Genomic DNA, 18,679 nt, shown 5'->3' with positions numbered 1-18,679 from the left:
GACTTCTATCTCCTACCACAGAGAGATTATTGTACAGTGAATTCCCAAGGAAGGACACTGAATCAACACTTCGTATTTACATAGCCTTTTCACGTAGAACTATGTCCCAAACTGCTTTGTCAGAATCAAAATGAGATATAAATGGGCATAAATGATAACACAGAGGCAACAGACAAGGTCAAGAGGGCTGGTGGAAATGTTAGGAAACAGATGTGGTTACACATTTATAAATTATTTCACAAGATAATAGGTTTCAAAGGCTTTTATTGTCTTGCATAAGAATTAAGTATACAATAACTATGAACAATTACACATATGCAATGATAACCATGATTAACAATATTTACACCCGATACCCAGGGTCACACTAACATGTACAAGAGAATTCACATGTTACAATTCTCAAGCTCGGGAATGGGCTGATCAAGCCTCTTCGAATTCGGAAGTATCTATTTGAACACCACTCTTCATAAACCTTCCTTTTTTAATATGTTTACGGGATGTGGGCTTCGCTGGCTGGGCCAGCATTTATTGCCCATCCCTAATTACCCTTGAGAAGGTCCTGGTGAGCTGCCTTCTTGAACCACTGCAGTCCATATGGTGTAGGCACATCCACAGTGCTGTTAGGAAGGGAGTTCCAGGATTTTGACCCAGTGACAGTGAAGGAACGGCAATATATTTCCAAGTCAGGATGGTGAGTGGCTTGGAGGGGAACTTCCAAGTGGTGGTGTTCCCATGCACCTGCTGCCCTTGTCCTTCTAGACAGTAGTGGTTTTGGGTTTGGAAGGTGCTGTCTAAGCAGCCTTGGTGAGTTCCTGCAGTGCATCTTGTAGATGGTACACACTGCTGCTACTGTGTGTCAGTGGTGGAGGGATTGAATGTTTGAGGTGGTGGGTGGGGTGCCAATCAAGTGGGCTGCTTTGTCCTGGAAGGTACTGAGCTTCTTGGGTGTTGTGGGAACAGCACTCGTCCAGGCAAGTGGAAAGTATTCCATCACACTCCTGACTTGTGCTTTGTAGATGGTGGACAGGCTTTGGGGAGTCAGGAGGTGAGATACTCATCGCACGATTTCTAGCCTCTGACCTGCTCTTGTAGCCATGGTATTTATATGGCTGGTGCAGTTCAGTTTCTGGTCAATGGTAACCTCCAGGATGTTGATAGTGGTTACTTGAGAAACTGCCTCTTTCTACATTAACTCACCCAATTAACTGCTATAAGTCCAATTTTAACAGAAGTCACTGCCCACACCATCATGATGTGTGAAGAATTATGGGACACAGAAAGCTTGTAGCCGAATACTTATCAGCCAGTCTCTCTCTGGTGAGAAAAAGAGACTTTTACACGGAACATTTCACTAGAAGTGACACTGATATTTCCAGCCTTCTAACAGAAACTCACTTAAAAACCAACGTTAACGTGAAGAATTTAACTATAGCCTTAGAGAGGTTGAGCTGGGTGCCCTCAACACATGTGGACCCTGATGGCAGGTCTTTGGATGATGTTGCCGAGCGGCAGCATTCACATTAGGATGTAATGGGGGGCCAAGTATAAATCCTTAGGGGTCTCCAAAGATAATGGTGTAGGGAGAGGAAGAGAAGCCATTTCTCGAGATGCTCTAGCTATGACCGGGTTGGTAAAAGTGAAACCAGTTGAGAGCCATCCCAATGAGCTGATTGCAAGGCTGTGGAGGAGCCATGTCAGAGGCTGGAGACGGGTAGAGGAGAATGGGGGAGAGAAATGCACCACAATCACAGTGACAGAGCATGTAATTTGTCACTTTGATTAGGGTCAAGCAGACTAGTTTATGACTTTGTTGCACATTGTAGCAGAAAGGAAATCGTTCCCATGTTGTAGAGGTGGAGAAGTGACGTTGATCCATTAAATAAGGCCTTGAATATTGTTGAAAAGAGAGACATGTTGCTGAAGCTTTTCCTCATCAGGACAAATGCAAGAATGCCAAATTTCAAACTATCACAACAATTTATACTACAGGAGAAAAGGGAGTTGATTAGCTGGCAAGTCAACTCTGATTGGCCAAGGTGTTGCCACAGGAAAAGCAATAGGAAACTATAGGCTCCCCAAGCTCCCGGGTAATTAAAAAAAAAGGTGCAAGGCTTGAACATATTCCCTTTGTTTGCAGAGAATGGATCCCTGCGCATGAATGTTGCTTTACGAACTCGACTGATTATCTTCGAAACGCTTGGGCAACACCTCTCTCTTCTCAACAATATTCAAGCCCTGTACTAAATAAGGAGTCGTTCAGGCCGAATAGCCTTTTCCCGTTTCTAAAAATTCTTATCAAAGTGTTAATATTCATATTTATAAAATGACAATACTAATTCATGTCGGAAGTATTTTAACATTGAAAGTTACACCACAGCACGAATAGGTCCTGTTTAATAGCTTCAAACATTTGGTAAGCAGCATGTCATTTGAAATTGAGAGAATTTTGGCTGCTTTTTTAAAAAAAAATGTGTTGATCATCTGGCTTGGAATGGGATTGGGGAATATAGAGATAAGTATTGATTGAAATAATCAAATGTGAAAACTGATCCTGGAGATCAATGTATATTCTGGAACTTTGTTTGATTATGTTTGCGGGTAAAAGAGTAGATATAAATTTCCCTGTATGTGATACAGTGGATTATAAAGGCACATTTAAAAGCACTCATCTTAATGACTGGCGATTAAAATTAATTGACAAAAGGATTATTGCAATGATACTTGTAGCTAGAATTAACGAGTCACAGGCAAGTGGGTACAAGGGATGGTGCTCACAGGATTTTATTTGACTGCGTACCCGACAATTTGATATTTGATCAAACTCGTCAAAGGCGCAATGATGTTCTTCGCATTCAACTGGGAGAAGTTGGCTTTCTCGAGGCTTGCCCGAGTGTCCCTGGTCAGATAGCATCCGTCCCCGAAGTAACGCCATGCTGGCTGGATCACATGTTGAATGAAGTGCAGCCATGTCATTTTGTCAGCGGCCACATGCTCGATGAAGAAGAATGCCCCCCCCTGCAGAAACAAAGCTTTGTTTTGGTCAACTATCTGAAGAAAGCAGGCGGAACAGGAAGGAGAGCCAATCAAACTGAACGAATACAGGGACTAATGCCACAGGCCAATCAGATTCCACAAAATAAGACCTAAGTGAAAGATGGACTCAATGATTTTAATTAATGGATCCCTCATGGACTTGCTCATTAAATTGGATATCACCCTGTTCTATAAAGAGTGCTACACCATTCGATGCAGAATTCTGCTAAATTGGAGCGGTGTACCTTTTAGGCTGCAAAAACGAGTTGTTAAGTGAACAAATATTCAGTTTAATTGTTTAGTGAAGCAACTTGCAGATTATGATCTTAGTTTCAGGCTGCAGTTGACAAAAGCACCCAGCATTTCAGAATGTTTCTAGACAGGAATGGGATAATGTCTGCAATGGGATGTCTTTGTGCCTACGCAACCGGTTCTGAGTACATTACCAGAGAATCTTCCTTGGTGCTGTTCAGAGTAAGTCAGAGACGCGTTACTTTGCAAGGAAAAGACATTATACAGGTACAGTGTCTCAAACCTGGCTGTCCAAAAGCTGGGCTCGTCTGAAAACCGGCCATTTTTTGATCGTGCTCTGCATCAAATTTAATTGATTTTTAAAAAAAAAAATCACTTACCTGGACAATTCGGCCAGGCGCTGCATCAGCATGGTGTAGCACCGACTGCGCCAGACGAGTTATCTGCTTCACTGCTTATGCACCGGTCCACTCCAACGTTCCGAGTGACCTTTGACCACACCCCACCCGCTTGACCCGAAGAGCCCACGACCCCAACCACCCGACCCGAAGTCTGCCACGACCTCAGACCCGAGGTTGTCAGTTTTGAGACACCTTACCTGTACCATGTAATGCAGAATGTATTGTTCTTGCTGTTTTAGTGTCGGTGTGCACCACTAAGGCTGCAAGCCATTCTTGTTATCAGTGCTCAGTTTAGTTAAAGGTAGGCTGGGTTCAAAAGTGTGGGCAGGGGGAAAGGTGGGAAGCAAGTATGCTTTTTTAAAAAAAATTATTCATTTCATGGGGTGTGGGCGTCGCTGGCTGGGCCAGCATTTGTTGCCCATCCCTAGTTGCCCTTGAGAAGGTGGTGGTGAGCTGCCTTCTTGAACCGCTGCAGTCCATGTGGTGTAGGTAGATCCACAGTGCTGTTAGGGAGGGAGTTCCAGGATTTTGACCCAGGGACAGTGAAGCGACAGTTGTTAAGAAGAGGCTGGTCCATTTAAAAGTACTAGCCCCTCTCCCTACACAGGCCTGCATTATATTTGCCTTGTTCTAAAACATCGATTTCACTGATGGTAAAGAGACATATTTTGCCATGCCTAACTACATATAAAAGCTGGTGACTGATTATTTTGAAAGTTAGCTAACCTTGTGTCTTAATTTAACTGCATGTCAGTTGAAAACAATTGCTGTTTTACATTGTGTTCTCAACAACAGTGGCCGCTAGCTTTCGTATAGCGCCTTCTTAAATAATTAAGTACCCATTAGTGCTAGCTAAAGTTAGTCCCAGATGCACAGCAGTGATCCAAGGCCTGCAACAGCTGTGGATCTGTGATGAGGAGGCAGTAAGAGAGTGGGGAATTTCATGGCTGAGATTTTTCTGTTTGCAATTTGGTTTAAGATACTGATCTTCACAATCAGTTCTGGAATTCTCTGCAAAAATGCCTGGTTGTCATGGTTTTTATTTCCCTCTCTAAAATGGTGTTTACATTCAATGGACCCCTTGAGAGTGGTTATGTGTTGCTGACTAGGCCTGGTGACAATTATGAAAGTAATAGATCCAGCAAATGTGCACTTTACAGAAGCCAAGGAGCGGAAATCAGCAAACCATTTAAAAAAAATAATAAAGCATGCTATCCTATTTCATCTCTTGTTCGGTCCATAGTCCTCTTACCCATGAGTCAGGAGGTCCTGGGTGCAAACCCCACTCCAAGATGTCAGCACATGATCAAGGCTGACATTTTAAGTGCCCTTCAGATGAGAGTTTAAACGGAGGCCCAATCTACCAGCTTAGCTCATTCAGGTGAATATAAAAGATCCCATGACACTACTCAGTGAAGAGCAAGGGGTTCTTCTGGTACCTTGGCCAATATTCTTCCCTAAACCAATACCACCAAAAAAGAACAAATTATCCATTCGTTAATCGCATTACTATTTGTAGAATTATGCGGTGCACAAAATGGCTGCTTCATTTGCACAACAGTCACTGTTGCAACGTAATTCATTGGCCAATTGTGTGTCAATCCCATCCAATCCTTTTCTCTACAATCTGGTCAAGTGGCAGACTTCCAGCTTGATACTAGGTCTCCGCTAATTCCATTCACTCGAGGGTACAGGAGAGTAACCTGCTCCTTTGCTGCCCTCAGGGACTGGACTGAATGGGGGAGGGGGAGGGTGGCAGTGAAAAAAGGTCAAGTGATTGTATGCTGAGGCAAGTCTCAGCAGGCAAGTTGTTGCTGCAGAAACTATACAAAAATATTTCGCACAGGAATGCGTTTGCTGGATTTTTTTCCATTTTAATCTTTCAATTAAGGGGTGGGTAAACTCAGGAAAAACAATATAATTCCTTTGGTGTCAATTGTTTCTCTATTCCTGAAGGCATTACTAACGTATGGCTATGTGGGCAGCTATCCAGTACTTGCTCTGAATGGTCATGCTTCTTATTTATGCTAAAAATGGAGTGGGAGCATCATATTTTGACTGTAGGGATGGGAAGGCAGGGACATCCCAGCCAAGCTTGATCTCATCTTTGCCAGATATCCACATGCAGTGCCTTCTAATGGAGATATACTAGATTACAATGAGGAGGAGGAATTAGGTGAAAAATCAGTAAGTTCAACACAGGCCAACAATCTAGCTTGATATCTTGACGTATGTTAGTTTTTTTATTCATTCATGGGATATCAGCATCATCGACAAAGTCTGTGTTTATTACCCTTGACAAGGTGGTGGTGGCGAATTGCCTTCTTCAACCACTGTACTCCATGGTGATGCAGGTACAGCCACAGTGCTTTTACAGAGTTTTGACCCAGCGACAGTGAAGGAACGGCGATATATTTCCAAGTCGGGATGGTGAGTGGCTTGGAGGGGAACTTCCAGGTGGCAGTGTCCCCATGTATCAGCTGCCCTTGTCCTTCTAGCTGTACTAGGTTCACCAGTGCTGATGTTCCCCTTCCCCCACACCCTATTTTAAGTTTCTAACTAACTCCCCAGAAAATGTTATTTGTTGCTGTTTTGCAAACATGGTATTTGTCCCAACTGGTTGCAAGTAAAGAACTGCACTTACATACAGAAAATTGTACATTTTGCCTATCACAATCTTTGTTATACACTGATAAAGCTCCTGTGACATTCCTCATGGTGAATAAAGAGGTTACATTGTTGCCTTGTGGTGAAGGGAATGCTGCGATTTAGAAACAGATATGGGGGTGTGAGTTGCAGACAGCCACTCAATGATCTAAAAAGAAGTTTGCAAACAATCTCCTCAGGAGGTAGTCAAATAAGTACTTTTGATTCCTGGAATGCAAGTTTTTCTTAATGATGTACATTAAGAAATTAAATACCACACTTATGTCATCGTTTTTCACCAATTGTTGCAAGCTGATACACAAAAGGAACTGAAGTTCTGTAACCGCACAGGTTATAAATATTCACCTATGAAATTTGATGAAGATTACTTTGTTGAGTGTAATCTGCGCAAACACGCTGCTAAAATGTGTCAGGAAAAAGCTGGAGTATTTTACCTTGTCTTCGAAGCTTATTAGAAACAATAATGACAGTTACTGCCACTGTTCTGAAAAAATTCTTCTCTTGGGACTTTTTAAATTTTCCATTGGAGAGGAAGGATTAGAAGGAGCAAGTTTCAGCAACCTCTGTGAATGGCCAATCTTGTAAAATGTAAACATTTCCAGCTGTACACAAGTGCAAGATCACACTATTTTAGAAATGCCAAATTTGTACCAATCGAATATATATTTATTTATTGCTCCACCATTTGGCAGCTATACCTTCAGCTGCCTAGGCCTCGAGCCCTGGAATTCTCTCCACCTCTTTTAACCCTACTGTATACACCCGGTTAATAGTCAATCTCACGTAAAAGTCAATGCCCTTTTGGCCCAAAGGTCCTTTATTTTTCACATACCTCATGCCATATTTGGGAGCAGAGTTGGCAGGAGCACTCTAGCGAGTCCTTTCTCATTTCAAATAGATAGCCCAGGCCAGCAGGTCACTCCTGAATTCCAGAACAATGGCCAGCAACCGCTGAGACAGCGTCATTAATCGGCAGCTCCCAAGAACCAGCATGGATTTCAACCCCTCGAAAATACTGCTCATGTTTAAGTCTTAATTTTGCCTAAAAATTTGGTCTCAAAAACTCGACTTTTACCTGAGTATGTACGGTACTTCTTTGACCAAACTTTTAGCCGCCTGGCCCAATATCTCTTGTTTTGGCTGATTGTCAACTTTTGTTTGATAGACGCTCCTGCAAAGCACCGTAGGAAGTTTTACTATGTTAAAAGGTGCTACATAAATGGAAGTTGTTGCTGTACTGAAGTGTGATGGATGAGATGCACCAAAAGCACTATGTGTGTGAAGACCTGAAGGTCTCTTTTGCCCTTGGGTGCTACTCTGGGCATTATACAGCCTTATGGAACAATGTTCAATACTTTTGCCCTCAAAAAGCACAAAGTTTGATTGCTCTTAAGAAAAGACTCAGTGAGATCAGACATGAGCCAGGCTTGCTTTATCTTTTTTTAAAAATTGAGATAGGTGCAGTCTGTTCATAGGACCACAAGGTACAGAAATAGGAGCCTCTCGAGCCTGCTCCGCCATTCAATTAGATCGTGGCTGATTTTCTACCTCAAAGCCATTTTCCCACACTATCCCCATATCTCTGGATATCTTTAATATCTAGAAATCTATTGATCTGAACTTACTCAATAACTGAGCCTCCACCGCCCTCTGGGGTAGAGAATTCCAAAGATTCACCACCCTCTGAGTAAAGAAATTCCCCTTCCTCAGTCCTAAACAGCCTACCTCATATTCTGAGATTGTGTCCCCTGGTTCTAGACCCTCCACCTCCCCCCGCAACCCCAACCAGGGGAAACATTCTTCCTACATCTACCCTGCTGAACCCTGTAAGAATGTTGTATGTTTCAATGAGATCACCTTTCATTCTTCTGAACTCTAGAAATTACAGGCCCAGTGTCCTCAATCTCTCCTCATTGGACAATCCCGCTATCCCAGGGAATAATCTGGTCAACCTTTGTGGCACTCCCTCTATGGCCAGTATATCCTTCCTTAGGTAAGGAGACCAAAGCGACACACAATACTCCAGGTGTGGTCTCGCCAAGCCTCTATACAACTGTAGCAAGTCTTCATTACTCCTGTACTCAAATCCTCTTGTAATAAAGGCTAACATACCATTTGCTTCCTAATTGCTTGTTGAACCTGCATGTTAGCTTTCAGTGACTTATGAACAAGTGCACCCAGGTCCCTTTGGAAATGTCGATGTCCAAATCTCCCCATTTAAGAAATACTCTGCATTTCTGTTTTTCCTACCAAAGTGGATAACTTCACATTTTTCACATTAAATTCCACCTGCCGTGTTCTTGCCCACTTACTTAGCCTGCCTCAATCCCCTTGAATCCTCCTCATAACTCACAATCCCAAGTTTTGTGGCAATAGCAAACTTGGAAATATTACATTTGTTCCCCACATCCAAATCATTGATATAGATTGTGAATAGCTGGGACCCAAGCACTGATCCCTGCGGTACTCCATTAGTCACAGCCTGCCAACCTGCAAATGACCTGTTTATCCCTACTCTGTTTTCTGTCTGTTAACCAATTCTCAATCCATGCCAGTATATTACCCCCATGCATGCTCTAATTTTGTGTACTAACCTCCTGTGTGTGGGACTTTTTTGAACGCCTTCTGAAAATCCAAATACACCACATCCACTGGTTCCCCTTTACCTATTCTGCTAGTTACATCATCAAAAAAGCTCCAACAGGTTTGGTCAAACATGATTTCCCTTTCATAAATCCATGTTGACTCTGCCCAATCCTAACATTATTTTCTAAGTGTCCAGTTATCACATCCTTTATTTTCCCCAACTACTGATGAGGTTAACAGGTCTTTAGTTGCCTGGTTTCTCTCCCTCCTTTCTTAAATACTGGAGTTACTTTTGCGACCGTCCAATCCGCAGGCACCGTTTGAGAATCTATAGAATTTTGTAAGAGGACCACCAATGTATCCACTATCTCTACGGCCACCTCTTTCAACACTCTGAGATGCAGATCATCAGGTCCAGTGCTTTTATCAACTTGCAGCCCCAATAATTTCTCCAGCTATCCTTTTTTACTAATATTAATTTCTCATAGCTCCTCAAGCTCATCGGTCCCTTGGCTCCCCAATATTTCAGGGAGATTTTTTGGATCTTCCTCTGTGAAGACAGACACAAAATAATTGTTTAGTTTCTCTGCCATTTCCTTATTCCCCATTATCCATTCTCTACTCTCTGCCTGTAATGGGCCCACATTTGTCTTTACTCACCTTTTCCCTGTTACACACCTATAGATGCTTTTACAGTCTGTTTTTATATTCCTCACTGGTTTACTTTCATATTCTATTTTCTCTTTATCAATTAATTTCTTGGCTCTCCTTTGCTGAATTTTAAAATGCTCACAATCCTCAGGCTTACTATTTATTTGGCAATTTTATATGCCTCTTCCCTTGATCTGATACAATCTTTAACTTATCTTGTTAGCCACGGTTTTTGTGCAAGGGAATGTACATTTGTTGTAAGCTATGTATTAATTATTTCAATGCCAGCCATTGCCTGTCTACTGTCACACCTTTTAATGTTGTTTCTCAATCTACCACAGCCAATTTGTCCCTCATACCTTCATAGTTTCCTTCCTTTAGATCAAAAACACTAGTTATGCATTGAACTACATCACTTTCAAACTTAATGTAAAATTCTGTCATATTATGGTCACTCTCCCCTAAAGGCTCCTTTACAATGAGATTAATTAGCCCTTTCTCATTGCACAATAATAGATCTAAAGTAGCCCGTACTTCAGTTGGTTCCTTAACATACTCTTCTGGAAAACCCATTGTGTACACATTCCAGGAATTCGTCCTCCACACCATTAGTGCTCATTAGGTTTACCCAGTCTATGTAGATTGAAGACCCCATTATTATTGTATTATCCTTGTTATATGCACCTTTAATTTCCTGATTTATACTGTGCCCTATATTACCACTACTGTTTGGTGGCCTATACACAACTCCTAACAATGCTTGCTGCCTCTTGTTGTTTCTTAGCTCCACCCAAACTGATTCGACATCTTGACCTACTAATTGAAGATCCTCTCACTAATGTACTGATCTCATCCTTTATTAACACTCTCCTTTTCGTTTTTGCCTATCCTTCTTAAATTGAACTCAGTTCCAGCCTTGGTCACCCTGCAACCACATTTCCATAATGGCAAGTAGGTCATACCTGGTTACTTCTATTTGTGCCATCAATTCATCTACTTTGTTGGGGATGCTGTGTGCATTCAGGTGGAGTACCTTTAATTCTGTATTTTTTATTATTTTTGCAACCTCTAGCCTCATCTGCCGAAAGTTCAAAGTTACTCACTGCCCAGATCTGGTTGTAGTTAAATAATTTTCAATTGCTGTGGGGATTTAATACATTCCAAATGGCTCCCTTGTTTCCTTATACCTTTAACAGCACAATACTTGAAATGTGCCTGGGGAGTCATGTACATTTGATTTGCTGTTCCTCCCGAGGTATTGCTCACCCCGAAGTTACCTTGTTGGCAGGGAAGAGCTGGAAGTGTGAGAGGAGTGCAACAGACTGAAATTGAAACTTAGGCTCAAGTTCCCAGAAAAAGCAACTAAAATTTGAATAATTTCAGTCTACATTTATTTAATGATATAAAAGGATGCATTCATTTAGTACTTGGTGTTTTTAAAATTATTTTCAATCTGAAACTTTTCACTAAACATGTCAACATTTTTTTTGTACTTTTTTGAAATGTAACAACAATTTAAGCCCAACTGTCATAAACGTGTAGTTGTGATATTATAGATGTCAAAAAGCTAATCTTCCTTTTAAGTGGGCACAAGAAGCCTTAAAGATGGCTGCCAAAAGTCACCTGACCTTTTACAACTGTAGTGTGTCAAGCTTCTAGAAGGCTCCACGTGGATTGCAAGTAGACATATCTAGACATGTGAAGTTCAATGTGCATTTCTACAAGGGTAAACAAAAACTCTGACAATGGTTTCCCTGGAGGTGTGGATAGCTCTTTTCTATCTCACCAAACTTAGAAGATGGGGGCCATTCAAATTAATGGCTGAGACATTAAAAGACAATGGATGGGTCTATGCCCCCAGGCCTGGACTGACAGAACACCTAATAAGGCAACATGATTCCACAGTTCAGGATAGCAGCCATTTTGGGCAGAGAACCTAGAAGACCTCCGGAAGACAGTTCCAGCCCAAGGCTTTCAGCTGAATTAACTGAACAGCATGTAAGAGCTGCCACTGGGAGTCACAGAGGAAGCTGTACAGAAATCATCACTATTCTGCTGAAAAGGGAATCCAGGTAGTTTTTAAGTGCGGTGCCAGCAGAGCCAGTATAGAAAAGGGACCTTAACACGCTCCCCAAAGTTGCTTTACCTGCTGAGTCCACTTGAAAACACAAACACCAACTAATCGACTACAGAAGCCATTGCAGCTGCTGAACACACTTCAACTGCAAGCTATGGGCCTGCAGTGATATCTTAAAAAGGACTGAACCTCATCTTTATTATTCTTTCATCTTTATCTGCTTTTAATCTTTGTATCGCTATTTTAGTTAATTTTATCACTTTTACTTAAATAATTTAATAAACTAACCTTTATCTTGCTGAAGAATAAAGCTTGACTACTGGATTATTTTTAAATTGAACTGTTCAGATTAACTCACACACACACACACACACACACACACACACAAACTCTTAGGCCAGAATTTTGCCCTTGCTGGGCGGGCGGGCAGCTGAACTCCGCCACCGAAACAGGGCCCGCTGCCATTTTGAGTGGGCGGGCCAATTAAGGCCCGCCCAGCAGCCTGCCCGACAGGAAGTGCTGTGCACTTCCTGTTCGGGGGGGGGGGGGGGGGGGGGGGGTGGGAGTCCCCAGCTGTCAAAGTGCTTTCTTTTCACGCATGCGCACGACAGAGCGCACTGCTCCCTGAGACTAAGTGCTGTCTCAGGGAGATTACTGACAGTGTCAAAAACATTAAAAATAGAAAAATTATTAACATATCCCCCTCATGAGATGGAAAGTGTTATAAACTTCATTGAAGTTTTTAAAAACGGACATGAAACTTCATCCCGCCAGTGGATGAGGTTTGATGTATTATCAGAAGCCCGCTGGGGCTCCTGGCCTGCCCACCAGCCTTAAGGTTGGACGGGCAGGGCCTTTAATTATCTTAATGGTCCCGTCAATGGTCTCAGTTGGCCATTGACAGGTCGGCGGGCGCACAGCTGATTTCCTGTCCGCCCACCTTCCTGAATATTTAAAGGGGCCGGGATGATGTCGGGGATTCCTCCAAACATCATCCTGTGTCATTTTCCTGTCGGCGAGCGGGCCCCACCCCCAGATTGCCAATGGGAAAATTCTGCCCTTAGTTCGTGTACCACTTTGAGGAAAAGCATTTTAAGTGGTCATGACACAGAGTAAACCGCTACCAGAACTACCATTTTTAAATATTGGTAGATTTCGTGGCATATAGAATATAAGAAAGTTTACAGCACAGAAAGAGGCCACTTGGCCCATCCAGTCTGTGCTGGCCATAAAATGAGCCACCCAGCCTAATCCCACTTTCCAGCATTTGGTCCGTAGCCCTGCAGGTTACAGCACTTCAGGCGCATATCCAGGCACCTTTTAAATGGGTTGAGGGTTTCTGCCTCTACTGCCGTTTCCGGCAGTGAGTTCCAGACCCCTACAACCCTCTGGGTGGAAAATATTTTCCTCATCTCTAATCCTTCTACCAATCACTTTAAATCTATGCCCCTTAGTCACTGACCTCTCTGCTAAACAGGCCTTTCCCATCCACTCTGTCCAGGCCCCTCACAATTTTGTACATCTCAATTAAATCTCCCCCCAGCCTCCTCTGTTCCAAGGAGAACAACCCCAGCCTATCCAATCTCTCCTCATAGCTGCAATTTTCCAGTCCTAGCAACATCCTCGTAGATCTCTTCTGTACCCTCTCGAATGCAATTACATCCTTTCTGTAATGAGGTGACCAGAGCTGCACATAGTACTCAAGTTGCTGCCTAACTAATATTGCTCATTGTAAATCGGATGGCGCGCTATTTTCTAAGGATATGGTGTTTTACCATTTAAGGCACTGTACTAACCTGCTCTTAAGGTGACACTGTGATCCTTTAAAGCTACAAAGCCTAAATTATTAAATATTGCAGCAGAAATAAGGGGTGGAATCCATAGAATCTTCTTTCCACGTGCAAATATTTTTTTACAAAGAAAGCTCTGTGCTTAATGCGTTGATATAAAAAAGTCTAGTGTCAACAAACAAACAATAAAAGTAATAATGAAGTTTTAACAACTTCTCTGACCATGGAAACATTTCTGAATTGATGCGAGGTGCTTTGCATGTGCCTAGCGTAGGACAGTTGACAGTAGGACATAAGTACAGAGAACCTTCTTGTCCAAACTATTTTCAGCATTACTGCTGACCTAAACAATCAAATTTGAGGGGTTTTAAAATTGAAGGTTTATAGACTGGGAAAGTGTCTTAAACTGCAGATCAAATGCATCCAACATCAAGTGCTGCTTTAAAGATTGTTTAGCATCATTAAGTAAATTGAGGCACTGGGTAATTTTTTTTTTAAAAGGGGGGCTCGAAACATGCAGAGCAGAGTGTACTTGTTGGCTTTTTGTTTATGACATCTTTAGCAATCTTCTTTGCCTCCACCTATCACTGGCCCTCTATCCAGCCCTACCTGTCCCACCCCTCTACCTCTACCAGCATACATGTCATCTCATTTCTATTTTTCTTTATAGTTCTGATGAAGAGTCAAATGGACTCGAAACGTTAACTGTATTCCTCTCCACAGATGCTGTCAGACCTGCTGAGTTTTCCAGCTATTTTTGTTTTTGCTGGCTTCAGGCTTTGGCTCAGAGGTATAGTGACAATTAAAGGTTACTTTGCGTCTGTAATAGGAGTGTGAGGTCTGTTGTGCAAAGCAGTGATTTCTATTGAAGGGTCATGAGGACTCGAAACATCAACTGTATTCTTCTCCGCCGATGCTGTCAGACCTGCTGAGTTTTTCCAGGTATTTCTGTTTCTGTTTTTGTAGTGATTTTTACTAGTGGTTCTTGTAATTCGATCTACTGTCAGCAATGCCATATGCTACTTTCTAACAATGGGGATTATATGTATTCAGCCCTCCAGATAACAGGTGACACTTTACAAAGAAAAAGTCAATCAGGAACATTACTTCAACATAAGCTGTGACAGGAGGCACAGGTTCAAACAAGTAAAAGGCCAAGTTAGGAGCAACCATGTGTGGAAAGGATTTCTGGGTAGGGTAGAAAGTAAAAGCCCAGGAATCATTGAAGACAGCTAAATATTGTGACGAAAAGCAATTGTATGGTCATTCTGAATGAACCAGGTTGGACTAAATGGCCCCCAACATCAGTGTCTATCTTGTGATTTATCAATCTGTGGAGTTCTGATAGCAGCAATTGAGTCATTAAAAAAAAAGCGTGCCTGGTTTTCACAGCAGTTTAATACCAGTATGTCCCAGTTATCTATTTCACTGGTGGTTAGACACATTTCTCAATGCACTCGAATTTTGGTAGGTTTTCCAGGAGAAGGAGCTTGGAATTCGAGCTGCGAGCACATCTTTATCTCTGCAAGTAACGATAAAGTCCTGGAGTTGCTTCAGTAAAATGTGAATTGTACCACTATGCTCAGATCTGCAGCTGAATCACTGCTGTGTACTCTGAAGCACCTTCTTTCTGTTGTTAAACGAGTCCAGTGATGGCATTGCAACGTTTTATGAAAAAGAATGAAGTTGCCCCCGCCCTGCACTTCCACTCATTATTTCTGCTGTCACCTGAACTTATACTTCTGCTTGAACCGAATGGAATTTATCTTGAAGACTTGTGTTTGGATAGCACCTTTGACCATCTTGGGAAGTCCCAAAGCACTTTAGAGACAATCAAGTGCTTTTGAAGCGCCTTCACTTTTGTAATGTAGGGAATGCAACAGATAAATTTGAGCACAGCAAGCTCCCAGCAACGAGATAATCTGTTTTATTGATTTTAGTTTAGGAATCTAGCCATGATTATTCTAACCTGAGGAGGTGGTGGCATCGTCAGTAGACTAGTATTCCAGAGACCCAGGGTAATGCTTTGGCACCTAGATTCGAATTCTGCCATGCCAGCTGGTGAAATTTAAGTTTGATAAAAATCTGGAATTAAAATTCTGATGATAATCATTGCAGATTGTTGTAAAAAACCCATCTGGTTCACTTAAGGGAAGGAAATCTGCTGTCCTTACCTGGTCTGGCCTACACATGACTCTTAAACGCCCTCTGAACAACGGCAATTAGGGATAGGCAATAAATGCTGGCCTAGCCAGTGATTCCTACATCCCATGAATGGTGTCCCATATTTTCTGTAAATTGAAATCATCCAAATCTCTGCTGTCCATGTTTTAACTTGCACCAAGTTCCGTTCCCCTGTCACCCGTGCTCACTGACCTACGTTGGCTTCTGGTCAAGCAATGTCTTGCTTTTAAAATTCTCATCCTGGTTTTCAAATCCCTCCATGGTCCCACCCCTTCCAACCCTTCCACTCCCCATCTCTAACCTCCACCAGCCCCACAACCCTCCAAGATCTCGGCACTCCTCTAATTCTGGCCTCTTGAGCGTTCCTGATTTTAAATCACTCCATCATTGGTGGCCATGGCTTCGGCTGCCTGGGCCCCAAGCTCTGGAATTCCCTCCATCCACCTTGCTTTCCTCTTCAATACATTCCTTAAAAAAACTTACCTCCTTCACCAAGCTGTTGGTCATCTGCTCTAATATCTCATGTGGGTCAGTGTCATACTTTGTTTTATAATGCTCCTGTGAAGCACCTTGGGACATTTTAGTGTGAAAGGTGCTATATAAATATAAGTTGTTGATAAATAAAGGCCAAGACAATTTAAAAAGATAAAAGTAGATTTACACCTTGCTGCCAAATATCAAACTGACATTTGGAAGTGGAGTGGGTTCTATAACAGACACCTGAACTGTAACTCCAGTCTTAGGACCAGGTAGTAAGTTGAAAATTTACCACATTGTTCATGTGCAACAATATGCCTGTTCATGCAGAGGGATCTGGGTGTCCTAGTGCATGAATCACAAAAGACTAGTATGCAAGTACAGCAAGTAATCAGGGAAGCTAATAGAATGTTATCATTTATTGTGAGGGGAATTGAACACAAAAGTAGGGAGGTTATGCTTCAGTTGTATAGGGCATTGGTGAGACCAGATCTGGAGCATTGTGCACAGTATTGGTCTCCTTATTTAAGGAAGGATGTAAAAGCATTGGAAGCAGTTCAGAGAAGGTTTACCAGACTAATACCTGGATCGGGTAGATTGCCTTATGAAGAAAGGTTGGACAGGCTAGGCTTGTATCCACTGGAGTTTAGAAGAGTAAGAGGCAACTTGATTGAAATATACAAGATCTTGAGGAGTCTTGACAGGGTGGATGTGGAGAGGATGTTTCCTCTTGTAGGAGAATGTAGTATTAGGGAGCATGCTGGGGTTGCTTTAGAAGGTTTGGAGTTGATGGCACAGTGGTAATATCACTAGACTAGTAATCCAGAGGTCCAAACTATTACTCTGGGGACATGGGTTCAAATCCCCACCATGGCAGCTGGAATTAAAAGCTAGTCTCAGTAATGGTAACCATAACAACTGTTACTGATTGTTGTAAAAACCCATCTGGTTCACTAATGTCCTTTAGGGAAGGAAATCTGCTGTCCTTACCTGGTCTGGCCTACGTGTGATTCTAGACTGACTGGTTGACTCTTAAATGCCCTTTTTAAGGGCCTAGCAAGCCACTCAGTTCAAAGGCAATTAGGGATGGGATGGGATGTGCCAGCAACACCCACATCCCACAAAAGAATAAAAAAAATTCTGCTGCTTTCATAATTCGATAGCCAAATGTACTTTTGTTCCAAATAAAGTTTAAGGAAGGCTTGTGCTGCATTATGTAAAAATGGACCAAACTACACACCTAACTACCATGTAAACAGAAGTTACTCAAGGCAACTTGCTGCACTGTTTTTAAGAGCCATTGTTTTGGCTTTGTTCCCTCCAAAATAGTAGATAATTTCCAAGCATTTTTTCATCTATTTAAATGGAAGGACTTCCTGGAAATGCAATGCCAGGATGCATTTATTTAGGAACAACGATTTACTTATGGTATTTGGCTAGCATTTAGTGCCCTCTTTCAGTCAACCACATTGCTGTGGGTCTGGGGGTCACATTTCTTTCCCTAGGGCAGGTAGGTTTTTGCAACAATGTTCATGGTCCTCATTAAATTTTAAATTCTAATTTCACCAGCTGCTGTGGTGGGATTGGAGCCCAGAGCATTGCCCTGGATTACTGGTTAGTGACAATACCACCGCCTCCCCTAACATTCTAGTGTTTATGACACAAAGGACACCGAGGGGCGGGGGGTGTTAATCTCGCCTCTCTTACCGGTTTCAGGACACGAAGAATCTCCTTCAGCATCGCGTCCACGTTCTCGGCGGTGCAAAGCACCAAGGTGCAAACCACGGCGTCCACCGAGGCACTCGCCACTGGGCTCAGATCCTCGCCACTGGCGACCAGGAACTTCTCCAGCTTCACGTGCTCGTTCTTGGCTCCGCTGCTCTCCAGGAGGCGCTGGAAATTGGGATTGGGGTCGGTGCAGATGACCTTGCAGCCCCAGGGGTAGAACTGAAAGTTTGCGCCGGAGCCGCAGCCCACTTCCAAAATGGTCAGCCCCGAGGAGCTGGCGAATTCTGGCAGCTTGTCGAAGAGTTCCTTCTTAACCTTGCCCATCTTGTCATTGATAGTGGTCGTCATTCTGCACATGAGATGCGGGAACACCCTTTTGTACAGAGAGTCCCATATCCCGATATATTGCAAAATGGTCACTGGAAGAACCAGGATCTCTACCATAAGGCGCAGTACAGACCGAACAAACGCCATCTTTAGGGACAGAGGATTATTATTGATACTGTTCCCTAGCTCTCCACTGGGCGGAGAACAAACCCCTTGCAGCCACTGATATTTACAAGCGAAATTCACAAGCGCCGCTCATTGGTTTGAAAGAGCAGCCCAGCTCCTCCCACTTTCCATTCTCCTCGCGCGCGGACCGTTCCGGGAAAGTGGTGCTCCATTGCATTGACACAGAGACCCCCTGTGCACCAAGAGTTGAACTTGTCTCAAAAGAAAGTCAGGCGGCAAAATGGATCGTCCGGCTTCTCAAAGCATTGTTAAGAATGTCTTATTTTTTTTTTAAAAAGGAGCAGATTTGCAACATACCCCAGTTTATTTCTTTTTTT

General features: G+C 42.7%; 1 protein-coding gene across 1 annotated transcript; it reads right to left on the bottom strand.

The window, feature by feature from the left end:
- Positions 1-247: 247 nt before the first annotated feature.
- On the bottom strand, positions 248-18,384 carry LOC144672615 (thiol S-methyltransferase TMT1A-like). Its single transcript, XM_078534437.1, has 2 exons — positions 17,829-18,384; positions 248-3,018 (listed from the first exon to the last, which is right to left on the bottom strand). Exons 1-2 carry the CDS (start codon positions 18,321-18,323, stop codon positions 2,785-2,787), a joined length of 729 nt encoding a protein of 242 aa, XP_078390563.1. The 5' UTR covers positions 18,324-18,384; the 3' UTR covers positions 248-2,784.
- Between the last annotated feature and the right edge of the window lie 295 nt (positions 18,385-18,679).

The sequence above is a fragment of the Cetorhinus maximus genome, chromosome X (assembly GCF_964194155.1).
Source record: "Cetorhinus maximus chromosome X, sCetMax3.hap1.1, whole genome shotgun sequence".
Taxonomy (NCBI): domain Eukaryota; kingdom Metazoa; phylum Chordata; class Chondrichthyes; order Lamniformes; family Cetorhinidae; genus Cetorhinus; species Cetorhinus maximus.
The sequence above is the reverse complement of the archived record's forward strand: the minus strand, read 5'-3'. Positions and strand labels throughout refer to the sequence as shown.